The 12,379-nt window shown below is 37.8% G+C and overlaps 1 protein-coding gene and 1 non-coding gene across 2 annotated transcripts in view; both read right to left on the bottom strand.

Moving 5' to 3' along the window:
• Positions 1 to 4,666: 4,666 nt before the first annotated feature.
• LOC133296763 (RGS1-HXK1-interacting protein 1) overlaps positions 4,667 to 12,379 on the bottom strand; it is a 63,663-nt gene continuing 55,950 nt past the window's right edge. The window contains exon 9 of the mRNA XM_061495818.1: positions 4,667 to 5,069. Coding sequence (XP_061351802.1) covers positions 4,980 to 5,069 — 90 coding nt within the window. The 3' untranslated portion in view covers positions 4,667 to 4,979. The remainder of the gene's footprint in view (positions 5,070 to 12,379) is intronic.
• LOC133296764 (small nucleolar RNA R71) lies at positions 8,674 to 8,779 on the bottom strand. Its single transcript, XR_009749546.1, has one exon. It is a non-coding gene; the product is annotated as a small nucleolar RNA R71 (small nucleolar RNA).

The raw sequence follows: 12,379 nt of genomic DNA, 5'->3' as shown, positions 1-12,379 counted from the left end.
TCGGCAGCTGGCCCTTGAGGGATTGGCTCTTGAACGGATGGCGCGGTTGTCTCCGTATCCATTGCGCTGACTAAATCTACCAGAACTTCTTCGTCTTTGTCATTCAAGGTCACCAGTTGGCCATCCTTGATAAAGTAGAGATAATGATCGCTATCCAGTTTGGCAGTAGGATTGAAGAGGCGTACTTGCTTCAGGATATCTGTGTAGGTCCCTTCAACCTCCTTCTCAAACAAATCTTGAAATTTCTTGACTTCATCATTTAACTGGGCCTCTTTTTCTTTCCACGAATCGGCGTTTCCTTCCAGTTCCAGGACGCGCTTGTTCAAGTCAATCTTCTCCGTCTTTAACTCTTTATTTACTGTTTTTACCTCTTTCAACTCCTGCTTCACCTTTGTTATCTCATCTTCTGCCTTCTTTAGCTTTTCTTCAAAATCTGTGCGCTGCAGAAAAATCTCCCCCTTTAGGTCCACAATGCGCTCCTTCAAATAGCCAACAGACCCTGCTACATAGAAAATGTTATATCAAAATGATTAACATCAAGTTTTCTACATACCAGACACATATGGAAATAACGTACCAGGCACAGACATGATAAACTGGTTAGCCACACTTAGCTTCCCAGTGGTTGCCAACCATTTCTCCATTGGAAGCTCTTCAATGCGGGGACCTATCTCTTTTCCCTTGGCATACATATCCTTATCAAAGTCCCAGCCTTCCCCAACATAGATTAATTCTGGGAACCCCATGTCAGCCTCGACGGATTTCCTCTTTTGTCCCCGCGGGGAGTTCCCTACCTCTTTCGTTGAAGGGGAGGCAGTCTGGGCACCTCCAGTAGGAGGACCCGGCGACTTTATTCGCGTGACAGCACCCTCACTCGATTCAGTACCAACCGCAGTAGCACTGGGGGGCGCATTAGGAATAGAAGGGTCGGCATCTCCAGCAATTCGCATTGCTGCAATCTTCTGCAACCTGGTCAACAAAGCAGCCATTGAACTATCTGCAAAGGATTGAAGATTCCACGTTAGACATATATACAAATCAACATATAAATAATCTCTTCAGATACTAATACCATAAATAAACGCAAAATTTTACCTAGGAAAGCTCTGATATCGTCGTCAGTATATTCATTCAAAATTGTATACGTGCTTAAGTAGCCCGTATCAGAAGCCTCTCGCGCGATGTTACCTAGGGTGATCATTGTCTGCTGTTCCAAATCACTCAAATCGTCAAAATTATAGCTCAAATTTTGACCCTCTAACGGCTGCTGAGTCCAATATAGAGGAAAGATGGGGGTGTTATCTTCTTCCCTTAAGAAAAATGGTATGGAATCTTTAGAAGGATAAATCTTGAAAAAATCTGTGGACCATTTGTGAACCTTCCTTTGATAGGACTCGCAAAATTTAACTTTACTTCTAAACGAGATCCAGCTCGAATGCAGTCCCATCACACTAAACATATACAAAAATGACTCGGGGGATTGAAAAAGGTTGTAGGCCTTGCAGACCATCTCGTATACCCTTATAAAACCCCAGGCATTCGGGGTCAATTGTGATGGCGCCACGTTGATTGATATGTGCCAATAACTTACAAACACAGGACGAAAATGGAGGACGTACTCCAAATGACAGAAAAAATGGGCATACATCATTATGAAATGCCTAGACAATCCCTCCGCGCGCATTGAACAAACGCGTTCATTTAAAGAGACAACATCTATCTCCCACTTGTCATCATGAGCTTTTTCAAGGGTGATGTGGATGGAAACCTTTAATTGTGCCAATTCTTCTGGAGAGCTATATATGGAGGCGGTATCTAAAACAGTATCCGCTACCCAGCTCAGGGATTCTTCATTCCGAAGATTACGCTTGGCCGGGGATTCTTCATGATCAATCTATAGCGCTTTCTTCTTCGCCTCAAGATTAATCTGTAGTGCTTTTTTCTTCGTATCAGGATTCATCTTCTGCTTTTTCTTGTCACCGGCATCGCGTCTTGCCATGATTTCTTTAATTTTAGGCGAAACAAAATCTGATTTAAAAGAGGAGGAATCAGTAGAGACAGACGAAGAAGAGACAACAAATGCAGATTTATAATTGTCAAAATTTCTTTTCTTATAGGGGTACCCCACTGGGTATATCACATTTAAGGGCAGGGGACTTGGACTCCTTTGACCACAAGGATCTCGCGCGATAACAGAAGAAGTATCGCGCGATGAAATTGAAGGGGACGATTCGAGGTTTACTGTATTAACAGACCTATAACTACAATCAGAACTCGAAGCAGAGTAACTCGAAATCAAAATGGGACTAGTCATTTTAAAGGAAACTTTTGGAAAAAGAGATGATATTTATTGAGAAAGAGATTTTGCGTTTTCGCGATTAGGTTTTCGTGAAGACGAACCAAATTCAAACCATCGAACAGAAGGCGTACGATTGTCATTTACAATTACTTTCTTCCAGGGAGCAGAACACTTGTCAGAATCACTATATAAACAAAGGGTACATGCCCAGGTATGATCATCTAATTCAGTAAGAATATACATACACCTACAACTGATACTGACTTAAGCATCGGAGTGTCATTGTAGGTACCCCCCATCCAGTCTCAACGATCGCGCTAACAAAGGACCAGAGTCCATATATCATCATCAACAACCTCCAGCCCAAGAAGCATAGCATCTTCATCATTCCAACCGTGTGTGATTTGGCCCAGTACATATTGGCTAGCCCATACTGTATTTGGTCTGATCACTTTCCATAAACTAATTCTCTAGGTTAATTAAGGAACCCTTAGTGCTGATGCAATGAAGTCAGTTCTAAGGAAGGACTCCCTCCAAGGGTGATAACTGAAAATAATGAGAAATTAGTATATTTGGCAGCTTAGGCAAATGGAGAAAATAATATATTATACCTGGTTTATTTATGATGGACCAATGGTTACACGTTAGAATTGTTATCCCTCCAACAACTAACTAATTAATGTTGGATGGATTGAGAAGAGCTTATATAAGCTGAAACACCTTCCTTGTCTACTGCCACCCAATGTAAGCTAGAGTGCGAATAAATACTTTTGAATAGAGTAGGCTGTTAATAGTAAGGAAATTATAGGAATCAATCTTCTAAAATGTGTTTCTTTATTGTTAATTTCATAGCATGTTTAAGCATTCAAAATTATTCTAGTGTAACTAATGCAACATATGTGTTTATTTGGATGTTTGATATCTTTTTAAGAAAAATTTAATCTGTAGTAGTCAATCTCAATCCTAATATAGTTAAACTATGTTGTGTTGATATTATGTGCACATGGACGTTACACAGTATACTTAGTGCAGCCGAAAGCCACAAGCATAGTTGTCACTACAGTTGTTGGGACTAATGAGCTTTTCCCCTTCTTCAAAGGGTCTTGTCCCTTGATCATTAATTTTCGAATTGGAGATTGAAAATGTAGTATCAGGATGAACGTCAATTCAATCATCAAAAGTGCCACCTTCTTTCTCGTGTAGAAGGAAAAGATAAAGCATAGGATTTAGGCAAAAAAGGAAACTAAAAAAGGTAATAATGGGTAGATTGATAGAAGTTTGGAAGCATTAACAACAAATGAGATTCTATCAAACTTGTAATCAACTAACAACGACGAGCATATAGTGTGAGAGAACTGAAAGAAAAAAGGGAAGCAAGTAGAGGGTGAAAAGAGGAGACAAGAGTGAGACAAAACCTAAGATGAAAAACACAAATAAAAATGAAAATAACAAAATAATAATTTACAAATTTTAACAAGTAAGAAGATGACATGAAATTATTTTTTCATGTGTTATAAAATGAGTTAATGTAGAATAGCACCAAAGATTTATTCATATCATACCTTTTTTAGTTTAAATTTAGAACAGTTGATGTCAAAAGAATTGAATTGAAAAGAAAAAAATGTTAAAAAAGTAATGCACATTTAAGATTAATTTTAGGAGAATTCATTTTGTTGGAATAATGAAAATTAATTTTGAGATTCAATTATTATAAAGATCATTAAAAATAATATTATTGTTAAACAGGTACGCATTGTATTAATTGATAAAAGTAAAAGCTAAAACATTTTGATTCCAATAAAAATTATTCTTCCCACCGCACATTCTGGTTTTTCAAACTGAAGCAGCTCTAAAATATAAAATGAAACGCTTTACTCTCCCAGGCAACAATAGAGCCAATAGGCCACAACCCAAAACGATCTCATTATCTTCACCCCCTTAATCTATTATCGTTAGCTTTGTAGTCACCTAAACACAATTTAGAGTTCATGGATCACAAGAAATTAAAACATCATCTTTCGTAACTACATACATTACTTGCAAGTACTTGTTCAATAACTACGCCAACACTTCCTAGTACGGCACTTTGTCCTTGACTTATTGCAATGAAACGAGTAGCATTATAGCATTCAAGGTAGACTAACAGTTCTGGAATAGTTAAAACCATGACTCGATATCATTTTTCCCAACCCATCAAAGCAAAAATGAGTCATCCATTTTGAACTTGTCATATACTCAGAGAAATGTTACAACTCCAAAATGCCCCCCATTCTTTGTAAATTTATCAGCTAGAGAATTGTTAAAACCCTAAAAATCTTCAATTCCAAATAGATTCGTTAACTGAGTGATAGATGTTTTGTAGTAAAATGTCATTCTTACTACTGAGTTTTATATATTGGGAGAAGAAAAACAAAAGAAAAAAATTCATTTTTAAGTTTAAGGTATACAACCTCAATGTATTTTTCTTCTCACATTGTTTTTTCCTATAATAGTCCCTTCCTACAATGGGGACGGTGCATCACCCTGTTGCAAAAGTCATAAACCACAAAGGAAACATTTTAAAAAAATTGGAGGGTTGTATTATTCCTGTCGAGAAAGCTGGAAAGAATACCGGATATGATGGGTCTGATCAGAAAACTCAAGTTACATATTCAATTAGAAAATGCTGAAACAAAGGTTCTCAGACCGAAATGCCATAATTGCTAATTTTAGAGATCTCCTTGGTCAAAGAATTCTTTTCATGCTTTGCCTCAGAAGCAAGTTTGGAAACCTGTCAACCAGAGAATGCAGAAATAAGCAGAGTATGTTAATCTTGGCATCTTTTCTCTATTACCTAAAAGATGTTAAGAGTTGTAAGGCAATAAGGAAATTTCTTGCATTTATTAGAAGTGATAAAAAGTGAGAAATCATGATAAAAATAAGCAAAGTCTGTTAATCTTGGCATCTTTTCTCTATTACCTAAAAGATGTTAAAAGTTGTAAGGCAATAATAATAAGGAAATTTCTTGCATTTACAAGCATAGTTACTCCTAATTATAAACCTAAACCAGACTGGTGAGTACAACCGTGAGAGATCATGTGTTTAACACCACAATCATACTTATATCAGACAACATTTTCAAGAAATACATTACCCATTATATGAAGCAGAAATAAACTAATAGAACAAATAATTTCCATGAAATTCTGATTTAAAATTATGCAGCTCATCATTTTAACATACAATACAAGAAAGGATTTCATTTTATTTCTGTACATCACATTATTGATATGTTTGGATTGGGCGATTGATCTTGGAGGGACTGACTGAGTGGAAAGAGAATGACGTGGGAACCTCATTTTTCATGGTTTGGGACAAGAATAGCAAATGGAGGGAATGCCTTATGATAAGTCTCTTAAATGAGACTTAGAACATGTGGCTTAATGTGCAAATGGAGAGAAAAGAATAATTTGTGTAGTTAAAATACCCCAAATTTATGTTGAACTGAAATATAATGGGTTCAAATGCTAATGGGCTTCAATTTTTGTTTCTCAGGCCCATTTGTTAACACTTTCCAAGCAATGAAAGACAGAAGGAAAGAGTAGAAAAAAAAAGCAAGAAGAAATGAAATGGGCCTGTTGTATGAAGAGAACCCAATCAAAAGCCCGTTTGAAGAAAAGAAAGAAAAAAGAGCAAAGAAAGGAAGAAAGAGACAGAATCAGAAACACGAAAAGAAAAGGGCTGAGAGAAAACCCTAGCACACATCGTGCGACAAAGACCTACCCTCATTCAACCACAAATCCACACCACCCATCCAAATTTCCTTGCCACAAATCGACTTGTAAAGCCAGACCGCTCCTTGTATTCGGTTTATTTATCAAGATTAACCCTCACCCACGGTCCATTGAGGGATTAACCAAACCCTAACCACTACTTTTTTATACAGAAAAAGCCAAACAAAACCCTTGACTGAGTGGGTGAGCTGGAAGCTTTTGTGAGTGGAGGCTGAAGCAATTTTTGGAGGCACTAGTCATCGTGCGGTTTGGAGGAGCGAAATTTCATTTGGATTGTCAGATGCAAGTGGGGAGCGGTTGGGGACCACTGATATGCTACGCGCAAGAAGTGCGTGATGTTTGCTGAGGTGTGAGGCAGAAATCCATACATGCAAAGGAAGAAGGTTGTATAAAGTGGAGGAATAGTGAGTGTGCCGGGGGCTCGGGTTTTTCATCTGCTATTTTTACCTTTTATTTTTTTCTACCCTTTTATGCAGAATTTTCATTTCTCTGTTTGGATTTGGTAATGAAGTTTGTCTCTGAATACTCATGTTAGTACAGCACTGTGGTTATCCGGTTGTTCGGACCAGTGCTGTAGTTTAATTTTAAGCACTTTAATATTCTGTAATTTTCAATTTTATTTGCTGTTTTTGAGCTCCATTCTTATGGATAGGAGCTAATCTATTCAAGGTTGGGTGTAGGTACCCGAACCTCAGCTATGAATTTGTGTTGATTGCTTTGGTTAAAAGTTGATTCCTTTTTGTTTAACACTGTTTGAATTTAAAATATTTTATTGTTAAGGCCTGATGGTAGAATATTATTTTAGGAATTAGCCATTGAGAGATGACTAAGTCCAGAACTGTGTTAAGCACATGGACTTGAGTGTGAAAGCACTCAAGGGATGTTACTCAGAGATGAGAATAGCCTCCATGTAATTTTGGATTGGACTATAAGGGTCTTTGCTTCGTTTAGCACATAGATGTGCAAATATTTGTTTAGGACAAAAATGTTTTTAAGAGATTAAAAGCAATAAGAAAGAATCCATCACTTGGGAATTAATTTTTAGGGACTTGTAATTAGCACTCATTCAGAGGCTGTTGGGGAAGGGGAACTGAAACTCAACCTGTTTTTACAACTGAGTTTACAACACTTCAGCATTATTTTCATTTGATTTTCAATATCTCACTTCTAATTCTGTTTACTAATTTCTTTATATAAAAATCTCTTGCAATCAAATTTTCTTTTTTACATCAGAACCCCAATTTATTTTCCTTTGATTTTTCACTCTTTAGTGCCTGAAATCAATCTTTAAAAAATCCAAAAAGAAAAGAAGTCACTGGTTAGTAATAGTTTAACTTAGTATTGTGATTATTTGGTTTTCATTTTTACTCATTTTTTAGAATAGGTTCAGTTTTAGCAATTACAAAGTTTAGTCAAGTTAAACACGCTAAAGATCCTTGTGGGAACGATAAAAGGGTCTCAAATACACCCTGTATTATTTGTTGTCGCGTATACTTGCACGCTACTTGCATAACTGTTAGCAAGGCAACAAGTTTTTGGCGCCGTTGCCGGGGATCAAAAGCGTACATTTGTAGAATTCAGCATGATTGCTGTTCTGAATTAGTTTATTTTTCTGTTTTTATTTTTAGATTACTTTTAATTCTATCTTCTTTATTGCGTAGTCACTGTTGCTACATTATTTTTTTTTATATAGTGGTAGTTTGATTCTTGTTCTGTTCATATTCTGATTTTTACATGTTTTATATAATTCTCCTGTCATTTCATTTTCTAGTTTATTGTTTAATAGTTGTTACCTTGTTTCTTAATTTTGTAGTTTCAATATTTTATTTTTATTATTAGTTTCATTCTGTTAGTTTGGATATATTGTTACTGCTCTATAAATCTGTTTGGTTGTGGATACTGTTGCTGCTGCAATTTGGGACTTTTCTGTTTGGCAGGTTGCTGTTAATATATTTTTTTTTTAAAAAAAAAAAAACTGAATAGTAATCTAAGTTGTTTTAGCTAGTCAGGTTTGCTTGTTTTAGTTAAAAGGGTGCATGAGTGCAACTCCACACCTGTTCTTAGATTCTTTTGATCCAGAACCTGAAATGACATTTAGAGTTAGGAGACGAACCCAGAGAGCAAATAGGCAAATCCCAATTCCAGATTTTGAAGAGATGGAGGATGTAGGAAATGGAAATGGGAATGAAGAAGGACCTGCAAGGATAGAGAACCCACCAGTCATACATGACAATGATAGGTCCATGATGGACTTCATCATACCTGTTTTGGATAAGTTAGACCCAAGTATTGCCCAACCTGTTAATGGAGTGCCCTTTAAGTTAGAACCTGTCATGTTCACTATGCTCCAAAATATGGGGCAGTTTCATGGGTTGTTGATGGAAGACCCACACAAACACCTTAGGAATTTTATAGAAGTGGCCAACACTTTTAGGAATCCTAACATCTCAGATGATGTGCTGAGGTTGAAGCTCTTCCCTCACTCACTGGCTGACAAAGCCAAAGAGTGGTTGAACTCCCTTCCATCCAACTCCATAACCAATTGGCACACCCTTGCTGAAAAATTTATCATGAAATTTTTCCCATCCAACAAGATAGTGCAAACTAGGTGTGACATCACCAACTTCATGCAGAAGGATGGTGAGACCTTAGTGGATGTGTGGGAGAGGTTCAAAATTCTTCTTAAGCAATGCCCCAACCATGGTTTGCCCTCTTGGGCAGTATTACAGACTCTTTACAATAGCCTGAATATTCAAAACAGAGCCTTAGCAAATTCTGCTACTAATGTCCATGTCCTTTAATCAAGAACAAATGACTCAAAATTATGCCCAATGGCCTGAAGAGAGAAATCAGTCTAGGAGAGTGGCTGGCTTACATGAGGTAGATCCAGTAACAGCCTTTTCAGCCAAGTTTGATGCACTGTCCACTCTAGTTAGAACCCAAGGACAAGCCATTGAGGCAAGGTTGTCTCAACCTTAAGTTCCAATACCTACACCTCAAGTTCCAGTGCCCCAACCTCAAGTCAATGCAGTGAACTCAGGTGAAACTTGTGTTTTCTGTGGTGGACCCCATTTGTTTGGTAGCTACCCATCCAACCCAGAATCTGTCTTTTATGTGGGAAACCAAAATAGGAACCAAAATAACTTTTCCAATAACTTTAATCAAGGTTGGAGGCAGAATCAACAGCCTCAGTATTTCCAAGGGCAAGGGCAGCAAGCTGGCCCGTCTAATGCTCAGGCCAAACCACCTTTTTCCTCTCAAAACTACCAACAATCTCCAAGGCAGCAACTTGTTGCTCAATCTAGTGAGATGCCTACCTCTTCAACTGCTTCCTTAGAAGCTTTGTTATGAGAATATTTGGTTAAGAATGAGACTAAGCAAAATAGCTTGGAAGCTGTTGTGCAAAGTATTCCTGCATCTTTGAGGAATATAGAATCCCAACTAGGCCATCTAGCAAATACTATGAATAGCAGACCCCCTGGTACCCTACCTAGTAACACTGAAGAGCCTAGGAGAAATAATGAGCAATGTCTTATGATAGAGCTCAGAAATGGCAGATCTGTGAATCAGCCAGAAGCTGTGGTTAGACCTTCCACATTAAAAAAAAGAGAAGAGGAAAAAGTGAAGCAAGGAAAAGAATTAAATTCTGAATTTGTTCAGTCACCTAGAGTCCATGACAGCCAACAAGAGGCTGTGTTTAGTGATCCCCTACCTATTCTGGTCGAACCAGAAATTCAAACTCAACCAGACCCATCTTTAGGGACTATTTCCATGGAAAAGTCCATTCCAAAGGGTCCAACACCCAAGTCAAATGTTGAGACACCAGTTGTCTCACACAGACCCCCACCACCTTTTCCTCAAAGGTTGCAAAAACAGAAGCAAGACAATCAGTTTAGGAAATTTCTAGACCTCCTAAAACAGTTGCATGTCAACATTCCATTTGTGGATGCATTAGAACAAATGTTCACTTATGTGAAATTCATGAAAGAAATTTTTTCAAGGAAAAGGAGGCTAGAAGAGTTTGAGACTGTTTCTCTTACACAAGAGAGTAGTCAATATTTGCTTAGCAAGATACCTCCTAAACTAGGAGATCCAGAAAGCTTTACAATCCCATGTACCATAGGAGACCATTACATAGGCAAAGCATTGTGTGATTTAGGTGCTAGTATCAATTTAATGCCTCTGAGTGTGTACAAAAAGCTGAAAGTAGGAGAGCCAAATCCTACCACTATCACTTTACAGTTGGCTGACAGGTCCTTAGTTTATCCTGAAGGGAAAGTAGAGAATGTCTTGGTGAAGGTAGACAAATTTATTCTACCAGCTGATTTTATAATCTTGGACTATGAGGAAGACCGAGAGGTTCCAATTATTTTGGGGAGGGCTTTCTTAGCCACTGGTGGGGCTGTAATAGATGTAAAAGAGGGAGTGTTGGCAATGAATGTGAATGGGGAGCAAGTTAAGTTTAATATTTTGAAAGCCATGAAATATCTGAGGGATGTAGAGGAGTGTGCTAGGATGGATATCATAGATTGTGTGGTAAAAGAAAATCTTTTGCATGAGTCTGCATTACACTCCTTACAAATTTCTCGTAGAGGAGTGTGCTAGGATGGATATCATAGATTGTGTGGTAAAAGAAAATCTTCTGCATGAGTCTGCATTAGACTCCTTACAAATTTCTCGTTGTGGGGGTCTAGATTTAAGTCACACTGAGTCAGATGAAGATGTAAAATGGCTAAATTCTAGATCTGAATTAGTTTCGAAAAATAAAAATTGAGTCATTAGAATTAGCCAAGAGAGGGTTAAAAATCCCAAGACCCTCAATTGAAGAACCTCCTTTGTTAGAGCTTAAGCCTTTACCTAACCATCTTAGGTATGCTTATTTAGGAGAAAAAGACACTTTGCCAGTCATTGTGTCTAATTTGCTCACTGTTTTAGAGGTGGAACAGTTGCTGGCTGATTTAAAAAAATTTAAGAGAGCTATAGGTTGGTCTTTGGCAGATATAAAAGGCATTAACCCTTCCTATTGCATGCATAAAATCCTTTTTACTGACCCATCCAGCAGCTCTAGAGAGCAACAAAGGAGACTTAATCCAATTATGAAGGTGGTAAAAAAAGAAATTATTAAGTGGCTGGATGCTGGGATCATATATCCCGTTTCTGACAGTAACTGGGTCAGCCCAGTACAGTGTGTCCCTAAAAAGGGTGAGATCACTGTTGTGGAAAATGAAAAAAAAGAATTAATACCCACTAGGACTGTCACTGGTTGCCGGATCTGTATGGATTACAGAAAACTCAACAAAGCCACTAGGAAGGACCATTTTCCCTTGCCTTTTATTGACCAGATGTTGGATAGATTGGCTGGTAGAGAGTATTACTGTTTTCTAGAATGGTTATTCAGGTTATAATCAAATAGCCCTAGCCCCTGAGGACCAGCCAAAAACCACCTTTACTTGTCCCTATGACATCTTTGCCTTTAGGAGAATGCCATTTGGGCTGTGCAATGCACCAGCCACCTTTCAAAGGTGCATGATGACTATTTTTACTGATATGATAGAGCAGTTTGTAGAAGTCTTCATGGATGACTTCAGTGTTTTTGGGGACTCTTATGAAGAGTGCTTAGAAAATTTGGGAAAAGTGCTTGAGAGATGTGAGGAGACAAATTTGGTCCTAAATTGGGAGAAGTGTCACTTTATGGTAAGGGAAGGCATTGTGCTAGGACATAGGATCTCTAAAGCTGGATTAGAGGTTGATAAAGCCAAGATAGATCAGACTGAAAAACTGCCACCACCTGTAAACATAAAAGGAATTAGATCCTTCCTTGGACATGCTGGTTTTTTTAGGAGGTTTATAAAAGATTTTTCAAAAACTTCTAAGCCTCTTAGTCATTTGCTTGAAATCAACACCCCTTTCCATTTTGATGAGGCTTGTCATAAAGCCTTTGAGGAGCTGAAACAAAAGTTGATTTCTGCTCCCATAATAATAGCCCATGACTGGTCACTGCCATTTGAGTTAATGTGTGATGCAAGTGATTAGACAATAGGGGCTGTGTTAGGACAAAGAAAAAATAGAGTTTTTCACTCTATTTACTATGTCAGTCGAACCTTAAATGGAGCCCAATTAAATTACACAGTGACTGAAAAGGAACTGTTGGCTGTGGTGTTTGCCTTTGACAAATTTAGATCCTATTTGGTAGGCACCAAGGTCATTGTGTATACTGACCATTCAGCCATTAAATATTTGGTGGAGAAGAAAGATTCAAAGCCTAGGTTAATTAGATGGGTTCTTCTCCTTCAAGAGTTTGATATGG

The sequence above is a fragment of the Gastrolobium bilobum genome, unplaced genomic scaffold (genome assembly GCF_033153095.1).
Source record: "Gastrolobium bilobum isolate Gb01-03AN ecotype WA unplaced genomic scaffold, APGP_CSIRO_Gbil_v1 utg24368, whole genome shotgun sequence".
NCBI classification, from domain to species: domain Eukaryota; kingdom Viridiplantae; phylum Streptophyta; class Magnoliopsida; order Fabales; family Fabaceae; genus Gastrolobium; species Gastrolobium bilobum.
The sequence above is the reverse complement of the archived record's forward strand: the minus strand, read 5'-3'. Positions and strand labels throughout refer to the sequence as shown.